We start from the raw sequence: 17,158 nt of genomic DNA, 5'->3' as shown, positions 1-17,158 counted from the left end.
TAAGACTTCATAAGAACCACACTCTGCACTATTGGCCTGCAGGGCAAACGTGCAGACAGTTGTCACCGCGCAGGGTTTCGAGTCCTGCTGTGCCTGCTGCTTTTCCTCAGTGCAGTGTTGAAGTGACTCCTAAACAGAGGTGTAGGAACAGGACCCAGGGTGGTGGGCGGTGGCATAGACCCCAGATGGATCACCAACCCAGGTTTTCAGCTGCCCAAAGCCAAGGAAGTCGTGTCTCCCTGGAACTAACACATCCTTGGGAGGATGTGGAAGCACGCAGGGCTTTGGCCCCGTCCCCTCACAGCCAGGTGACCCTGCTCTTTGTGCAGGTAGACTTTGTAGCCTCATTCTTATACCCTGAAATCTGGTAGAAGGAGCCATAGAAATTGATAATATCTGGGTATTTTTCCCCTAATAAAATGTGCGCTGTCACTTGGCCCTGCTCGGGAGAGAGGTCAGGTTCCTGATGGATAGAGGACTGCCATGTCTGCCCGCTGGCCACCACAAGGAGTCCTCCCCAGCAGCTCCCTGTCTTCCTCTTTCCCTTCTCTTTTCTCGGGGGCCCATTCACCCCGCCCCGGCCACAGGTCCTCTGTCCCTGCATCCCCTCCCTGGCCCACTCCTGTCTGCACATTTGTTTCTATGTCTTCAGTGCCCCTTCATCACCATCCTGCATCCCACAGACTCCTTGCCACCCTTCGGACATGGCTCATGTGCCCTCTGCTGAGCTCCCTCGTCCCCAGCACAGGGTTGTGACTCTACCCTCTTCCTGCTGCAGATCGTCTGCACTGGCCCTTCTGGACACTGTCGTAGGCCATCTGTCTCCATGGCTGATCCTTCCCGTAGGCTGCGCTCCCAGGGCAGGGTCTGTGCCCGTTTAACCTTTTTGAGCTGGCATGCATCTGGCACTCAGAGCAGCAAGAATCTCTTCACCTAGACTTAGGGTCCTAGAAGAAACACACTTCTTGCTTGATTGGATTAAAAACAATTGGGAGAGCTTGATTTCCAGCTGAGGATGAAGTGAGGAGGAGGCAGATCAGGGCGTCTGCCCAGGAAGCAGTCAGGTGTCTGCATGAGAGCGCGTGGCCCCTCCATCCCGAGCAGGAAGAGCAGGTGGGGAGGAAGCGCTCAGGCCACAGGTGGGCGGTGGGGGGCGGAGGCTGCCAGGCCTCGGGTTTCTGTGGGGAGGCAGTTCTTAGGCTGGGAAACAGCTAATGTTTGGGGCCCAATGACTCAGTTTTCTCCATCCCTGATTTTATGGCCTCATTTAACTCATTCCACAAGGGTGACTTGATCCAAAGTCCCGGGTCTCATTTTGTGAAAATTTAAAAATCAGGATATTTCACATAAACATTGGATTTTGGGGCTTCTCTGGGGAATCTGAGCCTGTGTTCCCACGTGGGAGCTGAGCCACAGCCACCACCCAGGGAGGAGGCTTGTGGGGAAACCCAGTCCTCTCTACACCCTCCTGTCTCCCCAAATGAGGCTGTTAATTATTATTTATAACTGAGAACACTTAGCTGTAGTATTTTTGTTTTGTTTTATTTCTTTCTTTTTAGGTTAAATCTTTCCATTGCCCAGGTTTCTCTCCTCACCTGACCAGCTGTACCCATTAGTGTTTCCTGTTTTTTTAATTTTTTTAATTAATTTTTCATTTGAGTCGTACTAAACTTGTTATTAATAATAATTCCATCTTGGGTCCTGATACCAGGAATCATGTGAAGCCGATGTCTGTACCGTGTGTGTTCAGGCCCAACACAGTGCCTATCCCCACTGTTTTGCTGTTGAACATCCCCCCAAGCAGATTCAACAGCCTCCAGTGGTCTTGCCTCTGCCCGTGGCATTTCTGCTAATGTCAGGGTGCGGGCCACATGAGAATGTTGGTTTATTACCCTAAGGTCCCACCTAGCTTTGACACCAGAGCAGTTCTAGCTAGTCTGATAACTGGCCTCAGTCCCTGGATTTGGTGCCTCAAGACTTGAGATTCTTTGCAGGATCAACTCCACTGTGCTCTTCCATCTCGCCAGTCCTGTTGGAAGCATTTGTAGATGTGTTGTCCCATCTCCTGCTAGGACAACCTCATGCATGCTCAGTCCCATCTGCAGTTTGCCTGTAAATTAAAGAATTTGAGCCAGAGACAGTTTGGTCATCTTGCAGTCATCGCACAGACTGCAAGTCCATGTGTCCCGGCCTTTGTATTTTGCGCATGGCATATGCAAACTTCTTGGTCCTCTGCACACCTTCGAGATGAGGCCGGTGGCCAGGTTAGTCTGCTTTGGGGAAGGGGAGGCCATGAAGACAGGCCAAGTTAGCCCAGCTAGGTTTGTCTGCTCCTTGCTGCAAGGGTGCACAGCTTCTCTCCAGAACTTCGTGACCTATCACCTTCTACCAGTGGACAAAACAGACGCCCATTCAGCTTGGGCACGCACCTCAGTGCAGAGGACAGTTCACTGCTGAGAGCCGGATGAGTCACACTACAGTGATTCTCGTCCCCGTACAGACTCTGATGTTTTGGGGAGATCCTTTAGCCGGGATGCCTGCAAAATGCCAGCCTTTGCTCAGCTTCAGTGGGCAAACTCATGAATGGATGCTTGGCATGGAGGGAACCCGTTTTTCTCCTGGTGGAGTTGGTACGCTCAGTCCAGGCACTGCCTCAGACACCCCGTCAGAGGTGGGGACTCCACTTAGCATTTGTGCTTTTTTCTCCAAGATACTTCATGAATATTTTCAAGTTATCTTTTTAAATTAATAGCATGGGGTGGGCGTCCTACCAGCCGTGCCTGAACATCTGTGCTGCCCCCTCACCAGCACACGAAGTCGTTACCCGGGTAGCCGTCTCCTCACACAGCAGGATGGTTCCTGTGCCCTGGCCCTCAGTGACCTTGTCTCATGCTCACACCGGTGTGAGGCTTGAGGCTTGGAGAGCTGACACACAGCTGGCTATAGGAGAGCTGCACCTCCCCAGACCCAAGCCCTTCATGCTGCAGGCACTGCAGACCCAACCAGAAGGTTCAGGAAAAGAGTCTGTAAGACAGCCATCGAGAGCTACCAAAGCACATGGTCTGTGTTTACGTGTGCCCGTGGCTTAATTCTTCCCGACAACAGCAAAGTGCTCGAAGTTTATTGTCAGCCTTTGGAAACTAGCCCGAGTACAGGAATAAGCATGTGACACGTCACCCTGACACCCTCACTCGGCCACCTCCCTCCAAGCCTTTTGCCCGGTCCTCTTGTTTTTTCTCGGCACACCTACCTTTAGATTTGCACTGGTTTTTTCTTTCATCTGAATTCGATCCCGCTGAGTCAGCGTCCTGGTTACTTGTTCTCTGAAGTCCCCTTTCCTCGACTCCTCTCACTTCCTCACCAGCGGTCTCGGTCACCGCGGTCAGCCGTGCTCCCCCTTGGCCCCTGCGGCCTGCTGGTCCCTGGGGGTCCCTCTGCACAGGTTCCTCACGAGGTTTCTCCTCTAGCTCTGCTTTCAAGATGGAAGGGGACGACGCTCCCATCAAGCGCTGCCCCAAGTGCAAAGTCTACATCGAGCGAGACGAAGGTTGCGCGCAGATGATGTGCAAGAGCTGCAAGCACGCCTTCTGCTGGTACTGCCTGGAGTCCCTGGACGTGAGTGCCGCCTGCGGCTCTGAGGGTCAGCCCGGGCCGGGGGGGGGGCTGGGAGGTTGTTCCTGGAGGCGAGGAGTGACAGTGGTGGACGTTTCTCCTGTGTTCGTGGAAATGTCAACCCAGGGAGAGCCACGGTGTGCAGGTGGCTCGTTCAGCAGTGCTGGGTGTGGAAGCGTGGACAGGCTTGGGTTTGGCCTGGCTCTAAGGGAGTGTTTGGGAGCCTTGGTCCTCTGGTGCCACCTGATCGGCTCGGCTGCTGTTACAGAGGGCTGCACACCAGGTGGCATGAACAGACCTTTGGGTCCAGGACAGGTCAGACAGTCCCCGTTCCTGGTGAGGGCTCCTTCCTGGCCACCTTCCCACTGTGTCCTCAGATGGCAGAGAGGGAGAGCTTTGGTCTCCTCCTATTTGAAAGACACTAATCCCATGCCGAGTTCTACCCTCAAGACCTCATCTGAACCTAATCGCCCCCAAAGGCCCCCCTGACACTGTCACACTGAGGCTTAGGGCTTCTGCCAGTGGCTATCAGTGGGGGAGGCACAAATATTCAGTGTGTACTGGGACTGATAGCAGATTAGCAAGGGCACACAGAGGCAGGGATGGCCAAGTGCTGGGTGCTGGTGGCTTCCATTCTTCACGGCCGCACCATGAACTTCTGTTCTTTGCAGATCGAAGAGCTGCTGTAAAACAGCCCTGTGACCCTACAGGGCAGATTCTGAAGGAGCAGATTCTGTTTGGGCAGCTTTTGAAGGACACTCAGAGTGGTTTCAGACGAGGTCAGGAGTGCACGGCTGGGAGGCCTGAGCCTGGCCCACGCAACAGGGGCTTCCCTCAGCTCTTCTCCTCAGAGGGGTCTCTGGCGAGGCACACTGCCATGCACGCAGAGGCCTCGAGCTGCAGGTGGCTGGACCCTTCTCCTACACTCCTGCCCAGCCCCAGCAGGGAGTCTGCCTGGTTCTCTCCCCAGGTGCACTTTCCCTCCATCCACCGCTCACAGGGGCTGGTCCTCTCAGGTCCGCAGGCTAGATGGTCCGTGAGTGCTGAGGAGGGCCTTTCATGGCCCAGTCAGCTCTGCAGACCCACTTTACGGAACTCACCCAGCCCTTCTGTGAGTTGGAACTATGATTTCCTTTCCTCAAGGGAAAGTCCAGGAAAGCTACCGGTGTTTCCCCTAAGTCCCTGGCTAGCAAGGAGGGGCCCAGCATCCACCGTCCAGCCTCGGGCCATTCAAGTTCTAAAACCTGTCATCGATGCCTGGGCCAGGCAGCTGCATGCCAGAGCTGGACAGGAACTGTTAGCCTCACAGGAGGACCTGCCGGGAGCCTCTGTCCTCGTCCTTGTGCAACTGACTGACTGAATGTCTGTACATGCCTGTTGTTTCTGGTGCCACCAAAGTTGAGTGACATCTCTGATCAATAGGAATATTCCTTGTCACAGAAATACTGCTAGATTCCTGCCAGCTGCCGGTTGCGCTCTGCCCAAGGGCTTCATCAATAAGCTTAAAATCACAATTAAATTAGACCATGGGACCCGTTCAGAGTGCTTTTGTCAGGGGATAAGAAAGCACATCTTAAATAAACTGTCCTTATTATCTCAAGACCTGCACTGAGCACGGGCAGCTCTCAGTCGGGAGGGCAGCCAAGCCCTGACCTGGAGGACCCTGCCTCTCCCTGGCACATGACACCAGAGCATCTTTATAAAAGGGCAGCCATGGTGGGTGAAGCCCACACGGGCAGCTGGGGACAGCAGCACAGCACCAGGTGGGGGCGGGTATCAGCCCAGGACCGAAGACCAGAAGGCACTCAGCAAAGGGAACAGAAGGGAACAGAAATGCTGGACCAGTGAGTCAGGTCACCACGAAGGTTTCTGTGTGCCAGCAAAGGCTTTGGCCTCCAGCACAGGGGCCTGTGCACTGACCCAAACAGCTGTCCAAGGACGGGTTGGACCAGAATCCCATAGGGAGTTTGGACTGGGTCCTGCTATGGACCTGTGGGTCTGTATCTGAGGGCCTGGGAGCCTTCATTTCCAGGGGATTCTGGTGTGCAGACCCCACTGTTGCTGGCAGAGATCATTAGACTTCTAAACTGAGTAGTGCCATGCGGTTTGGTTTGTGTTTCAGAAACAGATTCAAAGCCATCTTAACCTGTAGTGTGAGACACGATAGGCTGTCTGGGCAGAGGAGATGTGTGACTGGAACCTGAACTGAGCCAGTGGTGTGTGTGCATTTGCGTTGGGGTGAAGGGAAGGACTACTCGCTCCTAAGGGGCAGGGACAGCGCTCTAAGTGGACAGAGAGGCCAGGCATGGCTGTATTAAAGACAGTGTGGTTGGAAGAGGCTGTGAGTTCATCTGTCCCTCCTGCCTTTTCACAAAAGAGGATCTGGGCCAAGAAGGTGAGGCCAGCCTCTGAAGGCTTCTTGGGATTGCACTGTAACAGCCAGGATTCAGTGCCACAGCACCATGCATGCAGACTGCAGGAGGCTGACCTCTGAGGTCAGCACACTAGAGGCTGGCACCCTTCTCTAGATAAGAGGAAGGTGAGCTTAGCACCCTGCCTGACCGAGGGGCTTCAGGGGCCAGAGGCAGCTGCTCATGCCCAGCTCTCCCTGACTTCCTGTCTCAGCTTCACGGGCCCTGAGGTTACTTGCTTCTTCTCAGAAGGAGGGCGTTGACAGCCTCAGTTATATGAGTGGACAGCATTGTCCGTGCATGGTGTCATTTTCCCAACTGTTTCCTGGATTAGCACTGGGTGGGAAGGGCCTCCTGTTCATGGAGAAGCGGAGGTTTGCAGAGTCCAGCCTCAGTGGTGCTGATGGAGGTTTGGATGACAAGCACTGAGCTGTGTAGCAGGGAGGCCCCAGCCCTTGGCTGGAGATTAGGTGGGGAATTGACCAGATGTTTCTATGAGTGCCAAGAGAGGAGTTTGCTCATTCTGTACCATTGGAGAAACTGTGGGTAGAAGTTCCTAGGCTGGTCCCTGTTCCTAGCTGGTTCTTAGGTAAGAAAAATCATAATGCGCTAAGTCAAAAGAGAGCACCTTCAGACGAGAAGCCGGTGCCAAAGATGGACCAGAAGGGAGGCAAACCTTCTCATCTCTGGAGCGAGCCTGGGTTGGGTTGCTCCTGTGGACGGTGCACGGCCAGGCCCCAGAGCTCTGGGGAGTAGCAGCTGACCCGCTTGTTCAGTAGCCCAGTGTCGCCACCAGCCTTTCCCACAAGCTCAGGAGATGACCTCTGTGCCCAGGGAGGCCCTGCTTTGATCTGGGAATGTCTAACACAGGACTTCTCTGGCGTGCCAGATGACCATTGCCTCTGGGCTGCTCCCCAGAGCATTGACTGGAGCTGGGTGTGTAGCATGCCTGTCCTCCTGTCCCTGTTTGCTATGCGTCAGGAAAAGGAGACGTGGCTCAGGTGGAGAGCCCAGCGAACTGAGCCCTCCTCTCACTGCCACCCTCTCTCTGCCTCTCTCAGGATGACTTCCTCCTGATACATTATGACAAGGGACCCTGCCGCAACAAGCTGGGCCACTCTCGGGCCTCTGTGATCTGGCATCGGACACAGGTAAGAGACGGCTGGCCTGGACCTTTGACCTGGACACGGTGTGTGTGTGTGTGTGTGTGTGTGTGTGTGTGTGTGTGTTCTAGAAGCCTGACCAGCTGGTGAAGAGCTGGGAATGTGGTAGTACAGTTCCTGCAGGGCCTCGGGCCAGTGTTTGCCCTGGCCACACTGTGACTGAGCACACCTTTCCTTTAGCACACGATGGCTCTTTTGCTTGTCTTCTACTCAGTGTGGGTCAGGATCTACTGTCCTTCCTTCGTCCTTCTGTAGTGCCTGACCAAAAGCTTTCCAGAGAGGGCCTGAGCCCAGGGAGCCAGGGAAGGACAGTGGCACCTGCGTGAATGCTGAGTGCCCTGGAAACCCTGGAGTGGTGCGCTTCACGTGGGGCGTGTTCGCAGTGGGAATCTAGGAAGCCGTTCCGTCACGCAGGGCATCCTTGCGGGGTCCCACATGCCTGGCTGCACACTGCATCTTCTCCATAGTGCAGGCTGCCTGTTGCTTTCCTGGGCTGCCCAAGGGGACCCTGGAGACAGCCCTTCCCAGTGGCTGCTCACATCTCTGACCTAGTGCTGGTCCCAGCCCAGGCTGCGGACAGGTATGCAGGTGCCTTTGGGATGCCCCAAGCCATGGTGCCCAGGGTTGACATTAGCCAAAGCTCACGTCCATCCTCATCAAGCTCAGAACAAGCAACAGATGATAGAGACCGTACACATGGCCATATCAGGTTCTCTGGCCACCAGGAAATCCACATCTCAAAAAAGTGGAGCTTTACCAAGTTCAATGTGGATAAGTTTGAAGACATGGTGGCTGGGATGAGCTCATCCTGGGTGGGTGTGGGGTCAAGTACATCCCCAGCTGTGGTGGCCCACAGAAGGGGAAGACCCCTTACTCTTGCAGGCTTCTCTGTGCTGCCCCTCCTTCCTCACACCCTCCAGGACATCCTATTTCCTGTCCAGAAATATGCAGAAGAAGTGATGAGGCAAACCTGGCCCAAGGCCCAACGACTACGTTTACTGCCCTCTGGTCAGGAGATTTGGTTTTGGCTGTTGGCATGTGCCCTCCTCGGGACATGCACAGCTTGAAGGCTCACCTCCCCACTGCCATGCGAGTCTGCCCAGGACGCTTTAGCAGAGCTCTGCCAAGTAGCTTGCTCAGAACAGCAGAAATGTGTAGTTGCTCTGGAAGCCAGAAGTGAGGGTCAGGGTGTCTCCCGGCCACTCTCTGACACCCGTAGCCAGCCCTCCCTTGCTCTTTAGCGCTGGGTCTTGCCAGCACACGTGGCACTATGGCTGGAGCACATCACTCCAGCCTGTCCCCACGTGCTGCCTGCCCCCTCTGGGGCTTCATGTCCTCTTCCCCGTGTCTGTCTCTGTGTCCAAATTCCTCCTTTGCATGAGATCAGCAATCAAACTAAATTGAATCCCATCCTGGTAACTGCATTTTAACTTGATTACATCTGCAAAGACCCTGTTTCCAAAGAAAGTTCCTTGGTACTGGGACTTAGGATTTCAACATGTCATTTTGGGGGGACACAATTCAACCCATAGAAACCCTCTCAAACAGTGTAGGATGCCATAAGTGTGCCAGGTCCTTCTCTGCACCTGTTTTTGCCTGGGCGGCATCTAGAGGGGACGCAAGTGCTGATGGGGCTTCTTGCATCTGCATGGCCACTCCAGGAGCAGAGGCTGTTGTGTGCACCTCAGCAGAAACATTCAGTGTCCCAGCAAGGTGAGGTCTTGGAAATCACATTGTCCGACTGACATTCTACCCACGGAGAAACTGAGTTTCCCCTGGGAGAAACCAACTTGCTCCGGGTTTGTCCTGTTGTTGCTGGATAATAAACAAGCGTCCCGGGTATATTGGCCTAACGTTCCCAGTTGAGTCTGTGGTGTGACAGGCCTAGTAGAGACTGCTCATTTCTGCCCCAGTTCACATTAGCGGGCCAGCTCTGAGGCTGGGGAGTTCTTTGACAGCTCAGTCACTTACCATGAAGGTAGTGGCTGCTCCTGGCTGTTGCCTGGGCCCTGGCTGGAGCTCTTCATGTGGCCTGAGCTTCCTGCCAGCATGGCGGCCAGTTCCAACAGCAGGCATCCTGAGGGAGAGGGAGAGCATCTCCCTGTCTACACGGCCCAGGCCACATGCCATCTGCACCGTTTGTTCACTAGGAGTGAGCGGCTTGCTTTCCCGGGTCCTCAATAGCTGGGATTCCCAGTCACGGTCACTGATCGAGGCTCTTGAGGAACACTGAACCCCACAGAAAACCACCCTTCCCATCCTTCCCTCAAGTTGTCAGGAGTTGGCAGAGCGTCTCAGCCCAGGCACTCCCTGCAAGCTGTGCTGCTGAGAAGCTAGGTGGCCCTGGAGCCCTGCAGCAGCGGACAGTGCCCTTCTCAGGGATCTCTCACTCCTGGGAAGGTAGTGCATGAAGACCGTGCTCTCCTGTGGTGACTGGAGCTCCCAAGTCATGCAGTCCCAGAAGAAGCAGCATAGGACATCCCAGATCAGTCTTGGATTTGACATAAACAGCAAGCAAATCGGTGTTCGACATGCGCAGGGTGTGCCGAGGAGAAGCAGCAGGTGACATCCAGACACGTAGCGTGAACTGAGGGGACGGCACACCAGCAGGCCACAAGGCCGCGGCTCACTAGGGCCGGGGAAAGGCCTGCACTCAGGCTTTGCTCCCTACAGACAGGAAGGTCCTTTGGCTGAAGCCCTTCTGTTCTCCTGGATGGTTTCTGGAAACGAGGCCGCGTGGTTGCTTGGTTGCTTGCCTGGAAAGTCCTCGTTTCCCCTCGAGTCTCCTGGTGCTAGACCCCGTCTGTTCCCTCCAGTCTACAACCCCCTCCACTGCCTCTTGCCTTTGGTTTGCCCCCAGCAGACTGGTGGACAATACTGAAAGGCAGTTTCACTTCGTGTTTGTGGCAAAGCCCACACAGGTCTTATGGTCTTTGATCAGCGTATTAGTGAGATTTTTATTTCGTGCTCACAGAGCATGGCCAGCACGGGAGGTGCTAATGGCCCCCTGCTCTGGGACGAGGCTGGACGTGGGTCTTGCAGCCACGTCTTCCTTTCTTACCCTTGTCTGCTCTGGACTAAAGCTCTCGTGCTCTCTGCCGCTCTGCTGGGCCCCGCTGTTGCTGCTGCCTGGTTTCCATCACGCTTTGCTCCTGCTTCCTGCCAGTGCCCAGCTCTGCAAATCCCAAGGCTATCGCCAGGTAGTCCCACCCAGACCCAGATCCTGTGTGAAGACATCAGGTCTCTTGACTTGCTTCAGGAAGGAGCCTCGGTCCCCATGACCCCACCTCTTGGCTAGATCCTTTGCTGTTGTGCCGCCTTTCTCCTCCTGAATGGGTGTCTCATGTCCTAAAATGCTCCGGACGTTCTTGTGCTCATCTTTGTGGCTCTGTGGCCCTGGGCCTGGGCGGGGCCTGGCTGCTTTGGGAATGGGGCTTGGATGAAGGAGTAGCTGCTGGGTTTGGCCTTTCTGGTGGCTGCGAAGCCCTGGGCCATTATTCCTACACCTGCCTGGCTGGGCAGGAGCTGGGAGGTACTTCCTGGTTCCTCCCCAGGTGGGAAGCGAGGAAGGTGGAGCTGTGGCTTCTTCCTTATGCAGAGCAGCTGGGTGCGGGGTCACTCTGAGGGGATGCCAAGGAGTATGGAATTGAACCTGCAGCCCTGTTGTCTGGGAAGCAGGGTCCGATGACAGACAGGTGCAGCTTGGCACGCAAGGCAGTGGCTTGGGGACACGTCCACTCCCAAAGGCCCTGGCTTTGCTCCGACTCCTCTGTTTATGGAAGACATGGCTTCCGCTGTCCCCTCTGCTTTCCCGCTCCCGGCTCTTCCCACCGCCTCTGTACACCCCGACATTGCAGTACCGTCTGTGCCTCAAACACGGTGCTTGCAGTGAAGCCAGCAGGGCAGCACAAGCTGCTGGAGCCTGTTCTTGTGCCCAGCTCTGGGGACGCACGAGACTCCAAGGCAGGGTGAGACGTGGGAAGCACCCCGTTGTTTCTTGTGGTTAATTCAGGCCGGGAGTCAAGGAATACAGCAAGAAGTGAGGGGCAGCTGTCAGATCATGAAGATTCCAGAATATTGGAGCTTGCAGACAGCACTGTGAGGAGGAGACAGGTGTGCAGGGCTCAGAACAGGGCTAGGGAGCCACAGAAAGTTCTGGAGCAGCAGAGTCAAATACTCAGCGGGGCAGAACCTGGAGGCTTCTTATGAACATGCCTGGTCCTCCACATCACATCTAACTAGTCTGTCTCTCTGAAAGCAGGAATCTCCATCTTGTAGCTCTCAGAAGGACTCCTTGTGGTGGCCTGCTATCTCTCTCCACTCCCGCCAGTCGCCACCCTGCTGCCCCTTCTCCCTGCTCACCCAGGTCCCTTCTGTGTGTCTCTTACGACTCTGCTCTAAGCTCCCATTTCACAGCCAGCTCTCTCGCCCGCCAGGCCACACCACATTCTGGGCGCATTCTTTAGACCTTGATTAGCCTTCATCCCTAGCCAGATCTACCCGGCACCTTGTTACCCCCACAGGTACCTGTGCATAACTCACCCACTCTATTATGCACCTTCTAGTGGTTTCTTTTCACTTAACATTCTGATTTTGACCAGCAATGTAATTGGACACCCTGCAAGCTGACCAGGTGCCTGTCCTGGTATGAACCGTGCCATGGCTTGGAACTTCTTGCCAGTCAGGTGCCATGGACTCCCGAGGAGTGCTTCTGTCTGCCACTCAGGGCCTCGCCCAGCTCAGACCTCCACGGTACTCAGGATACGCCCTACGTCCAGCACCCAGTGATCCCTGTGAGGGGTGGTGTCCTTACAGTACAGTTGGTCCACTCTGCAAGTTGTCTACTACTGCTCCTTAACACTTCCTGCCCTCAGATGTGCATTCTGGTGACATTGTTCTAGGCGACGGGCTTTTGGGATGCCACCTGGATGTCACTGACGGCTTCTCGGTTATCTTTATGGGGCTGAATGTATGATGCACCCGTAGGTTTGACGCACGACACTTGTCAATGGACCTTTTCAACAGGATCTTCCCTGCGATTCATTTTTTTCCATGGTGACATATTTTCCATACCCAGGTCTCCTGCTAGGACAGATGGGGTGGGAGGTGGCAGGGGCTGTGGCAGGGGCTGTGTCGGCTGCTGCAGTGTGGAGAGAAGGGCATGTGTGCGTTACCTGCCCAGCTGCCCCCACATGAGCATCAGTCCACGAGGCTCTGCCGGTCGCCTGGCCTCCTGCAGGGAACACCGCAGCTGGAAGTGTCTGCCTCTTTCTCCAGCACCTTCCAGGAACAGGCGGACAGGTGGAGGCCCTGACACATGCATTTCCTTTCCCCTGGAGGAGACCCACACTTGGGACACTGGCCTCTTCCAGGAGAGAGGCTTTCCGCCCAGGCCAGCTCGGCTCCGGCAGTGCGTGTCTTAGCCCAGGGCGGCACACATGCCGTGCAGGTCTGCCTGGGGCCGTCTCCTGTGCCCAGCGAAGGGCAGGAGTCCCTCCCGGAGGGGCTCATCTCCTGCCACCTTCATGCAGGACCATTCTATGAGTGCTGTTCATGAGTCAGTGAAACAGGCCCTGGGCTACCAGCTCTGTCCTCCGAAACAAATATCAGAACATCTCGAAGAGCTTCCTGGCATCTGTGACGTGAGACTAAGATTCAGGCAGCCACTGGATGCCCCCACAACGCCTATGCCTTTGCCGTATTCTGAGGCAGAGTTCCGGGGCATCAAAGGCGCTCTGTTCGCTTTCCTGTGTCTCTGATTGTGGACGAGTCTCCCCAAGCCTGATTGTGCTTTGGGGAACTCCCTGGGGAGACTGTTCAGCGCACTCTCATCCTCTCTTCAGAGGGTTGGTCCCATGGCCACGTGCCTGCCCTTCGTCCTGAGAGGCACTGGGCTGTGCATGGGGCCCTGCAGTGGCTGCAGTGGTTCTGTTTTGCGGTGTCCTGCGCCGATGGAGGCTGGCCGTCTGCAGACCTCAGGTTTGCCTGTGCAGCTGTCACTGTCCTGCACGGTGGCCCTCTCCGGGCCCTGACTGGTTCTGTCTCCTAGTGTGATCTGGTGCCAGACACCTACAGCATCTCTCCAAGTGACTTGTCTCCTCCGTGGCATTTGCTTGCCTCATGATTTCCTCTTGGCTGCATTCTCCTGGCGATATCTACTCCCACCTACCATGAGTTGGCATAGATTGGTAAGCCAGCGGTCAAAGAGCATACAGTAAGACAGAATAGACCAAGCGAGAAGATAAGAGAGCATCGGATTGGCAAGAATGTGAGCATTTGGTCAGGGATTCGGGGTGCATGGCTCCTTGGAGACTGAAACTGTGTCCCAGACAGTTGAGGCTCTCAGGAGAACCTTCCGAATAAGATCTTCCACATGGTCTTGTGGGCCCCAAGGCATCAGTGTGCAGGTGATTTTAGCAAAGCACAACCCAATGCACACTGTGATTCCCCTGCTGATTTCATGTTCTGCAAATGAAGGCCACTGACTGGGCAGCAGTGGTGGTTTCTCAGCATGTGCACCATCAAATTTATCAACACAACATCGTATGTTAAATGCAGTCTTGTTATGAACATACACATGCATGCATGGTGTGTGGGTGCGTGTGTGTGTGCATGCCCATGTGTGGTCCTCAGGAGAAATCCTCATTCAAGTCATCCTTTCTTTCACACATCTGGGATGCTTTAGCACCTGATAATTTTAGAGCTGATAATGGCTCTATGAGATTCTTAGCTCATTTGTTTATTTTACAGTTGAGAAACCAGGCCCATGGAAAGTGGAGTTAGAACACATGCCCGGTGCATTCACGTACTTACCGCTCTGAGCACTAGGTGGCGGCCTAACTCCATCTTCAGACCTCAATTCTGCGCTCCCTGCAGCCTGGGAGGGATGTACTGATGGACAAGCTAGTCATAAAGCCAAGTCTCTTTTCCTTTGAACAGTGGCAATGCCTAATTTCAATGACAATATGCCTATGTTTTAAGCTTATTCCTTTCAGCAGCTATACACACTGAGGGATAAACATGTGTTTAAACAAAAATCAGCATTCATAACAGTATTGGTCTTTCAACCTCAGCAGTGTCAAGTGTCAGGCCATTCCCTACCTTACCACGCCTGTGTCTTTCCTGTTCTTCCATCTGGAAGGCCTTACCCCAGGCTTCCTCACGTACTAGCCATCTCCACATCTCCATAATCCCAGCCATCTCCCTCGGGGAACCCTCCTTTCCTCCAGCAAATGTTGGTGACTCTTGGTCGGAATCCCTTGCACCTGGAATCTGAGGGCCACTTCTGTAAGAGGTGTAACTTGGTTAAATCTTGGTCTTTCTCCACCAGAGCACTTCTCGAGGGCCAAGATATCATGCACCTTTGCATACTCAGCACCTGGGACATTGTCTGGCTCTGGCTCGAGTGGCTGTTAGAGGGAACTCAGCTCATTGGATGTACAGATGGATGGGGGAAGGGAAGGAGGAGAAAGGCAGAGAAGGAATCATGGGGGGTTGAAGGGCAGGAAGTATGCGTGGCTGAAGGAAGCACTGGTGGGTGAATGCACGCACAGGTGTAGGGCTGAGCAGACGGGTTCAGTGGAGGGACAGAGGAGTGGGTGGAGGCGTGGCGGGGTAGGTGGGTGGGTGGAGGTGCTGCTCACACTGCAGCCTGGGAGCCCGGGACCAGCCTCCCTTACGTCTGCGGTTTGATCTCCTCCTCCAGGTCGTGGGCATTTTCGCTGGCTTTGGGCTCCTGCTCTTGGTGGCCTCCCCGTTCCTGCTGCTGGCCACCCCATTCGTCCTCTGCTGCAAGTGCAAGTGCAGTAAAGGCGACGACGACCCGCTACCCACCTAGAGGGAAGCATGGTGCTGCCGAGACCCTGCCTCCGAGACGTGTGGCTCCCCACCCACCCGGCGCCCCCACTAAACATTTCTCTTGCCTTATGTGCCCCATTGAGCTTCACAGTGTCAGGCTGGATGCCGTGATTTCAGGGACCCTTGTCGAGACGTTTGCCAAGGCCCCAGGGGTGTCGCCTAGTCTTGGGGAAGGCAAGGCCGGCGAGGGTTGGGCACAGCCCACAGCATCAGTCTCTGCAGACCTGACCTGCGGTGTGGACAGAAGCACACCAGGCTGTTTCCTCCCGGTGGCGGTAGACTAGGCACATCTGGTGGGGGCCAAAGACCTCATTCAAAGTGTTGTCCGTCTCCTCCTTGGCTTCAAGATGGCGCCATGCTGAGGGAAGTCTGTTAAGGTCACATCTCTCTTCAGACAGAATCCAATTATTCCAACTTGAAAAAAGCACTCTATTTGTGACAACTGTTTTTATTCCTAATGGCATTTAGTGAGATTCTTTTTAGAAGGCTTTTCTTTTTTCTTAGCTGAGTAGTGAAAATCAACAAGGTGCATATGAACCATCCTATGCCTTTCTTAAAATGTGCGTTTTAAGAAGTTATAGTTAAGCGACTTTTCTGGCTTGACCACTTTTCAGGAGATTTAGAAAGCCTTATGCACTCTGCGTTTTCTTGAAACTTGCTGTAATAGCTTTCTGAATGCTGTAAGCTCTGTACTGTTACAAACACGGTTCCTGTGTCGCTGCATTTATTGGAAAACACTGACATATTTTAAGGAACGTCTCCTTGAGATTCACCTTTTGTTCCTTCTGCTTTGGTGATTCTGCAGAGCCCACAGGGCTTGTTCTTCTCACCCAGGTAGCAGCAAATAGTTTTCAATGTCTTCTAAACCAATTGTTTACTAAGAGATCGTTCTACTCAGAATCACTATGGTTTGGCCTCTTGCCTCAGTTTTCGAGTAAGAAAGTAAGAAGAAAATTGCATTATTGATCCTAAGGGGCAGAGCCTTCTGCCAGAGGCTGGGGGGCAGGGCATGCTTGGAGATGGGGCAGAAGCTTTCTGGATTTTCACATTTTTAGAATGTTTCAGTTATTTTGAAAGATCATGCATCTCACAGTTCTAAGCCCTGTAGCTAACCAGTTTGCCTTGGCTGGAAAAAACACTTCCATTTCCATTTAGCTCTTTTGATGTGGGGGTCTTTCCAGGGCTCTGTGTGAGTGTTCCCATGGTAGTGAAATGCACGGATCAATAAGATCTGCATTACTCCATCACTTGACTGAAGAGTGGAGAGAGCGTTTCCATTAAAGAGAATTGACTATGAGAGCCACATGTACTTACCAGGAACAAAAAGGAAATACTGTAGATTTATTATAGTGGAATTTCTTAAGACTTACTAAGCATTCTACCAAGGAGTTAAACAAAAGCAAAGTCCTTTGATCTCAGTTATTTGCTTGCTGCAAGCACATTTTAAATACGTGCTTGTTTTGTGTGTGTTTGACTCTACATCTATGTATCCGTCTCAGGTCCTAGTGTATCTTCCTCGCCTACAAATTTCTTTATTCTTCACGGTGAACAGTTAAGAAACAGAATCACTTCTCTCTTCACCTCTAGGATTGATTTTCCTTATGAAACAAGAGCCATTTAGAACATCAGTCTGCATCAATATTGTGTTCAAAATTTATTCTTGTAATTACAAAGTCCAGGAATTAAATAAGAACATAGCTCAGGCTGTCCTTCTGATGCGTCTCTGCAGTTTGAGGTGCTGAGATGAGTGAAGTGGCTTTTCTGGAGACGGTGACAACTCCATGAGCTAGTGGTCTGGGGACTTGAGACTTAAGCCTGTAATTTGTAGGTGCAGCTACCTGACCGTCAAGGGTGGCAGGCAGGTGGTCCCCAGGGTAGACCTTCATGATGTCCCCATCCCTCCTGCCTTGATTAGCTGCTGTCTACCATATGAGTCCATTTAGTAGTGCCCCCATCTTCTGGGTGGGAGTCAGAGCCTTGGAGAGGTTGTATTCCCAGAGCTGGAGCTCAAACCCCCTATTCCTAGAGGGGTGGTATGGCCTGTCCTGGAGGAGTCTCTGGCCCGATCATACACATCTGTAGCCCCAACCATCCTGTGCCTTCGTGTGGAATATG

The 17,158-nt window shown here is 53.7% G+C and overlaps 1 protein-coding gene across 4 annotated transcripts in view; it reads left to right on the top strand.

Moving 5' to 3' along the window:
- Window positions 1–16,924, top strand: part of RNF144A (ring finger protein 144A) — a 98,619-nt gene extending 81,695 nt beyond the window's left edge. For all 4 annotated transcript variants that reach the window (XM_079111237.1, XM_079111238.1, XM_079111240.1 and 1 more), the window contains 3 exons: window positions 3,468–3,615; window positions 7,085–7,174; window positions 14,892–16,924. In XM_079111237.1, the coding sequence (XP_078967363.1) occupies window positions 3,468–3,615; window positions 7,085–7,174; window positions 14,892–15,023 (370 nt within the window). In that variant the 3' untranslated portion in view covers window positions 15,024–16,924. The remainder of the gene's footprint in view (window positions 1–3,467; window positions 3,616–7,084; window positions 7,175–14,891) is intronic.
- Window positions 16,925–17,158: the final 234 nt, after the last annotated feature.

This window comes from Sciurus vulgaris (genome assembly GCF_902686455.1).
Source record: "Sciurus vulgaris genome assembly, chromosome: 14".
NCBI lineage: Eukaryota > Metazoa > Chordata > Mammalia > Rodentia > Sciuridae > Sciurus > Sciurus vulgaris.
Note: the sequence above shows the minus strand (reverse complement) of the source record. Positions and strands in the feature narration are given on the sequence as shown.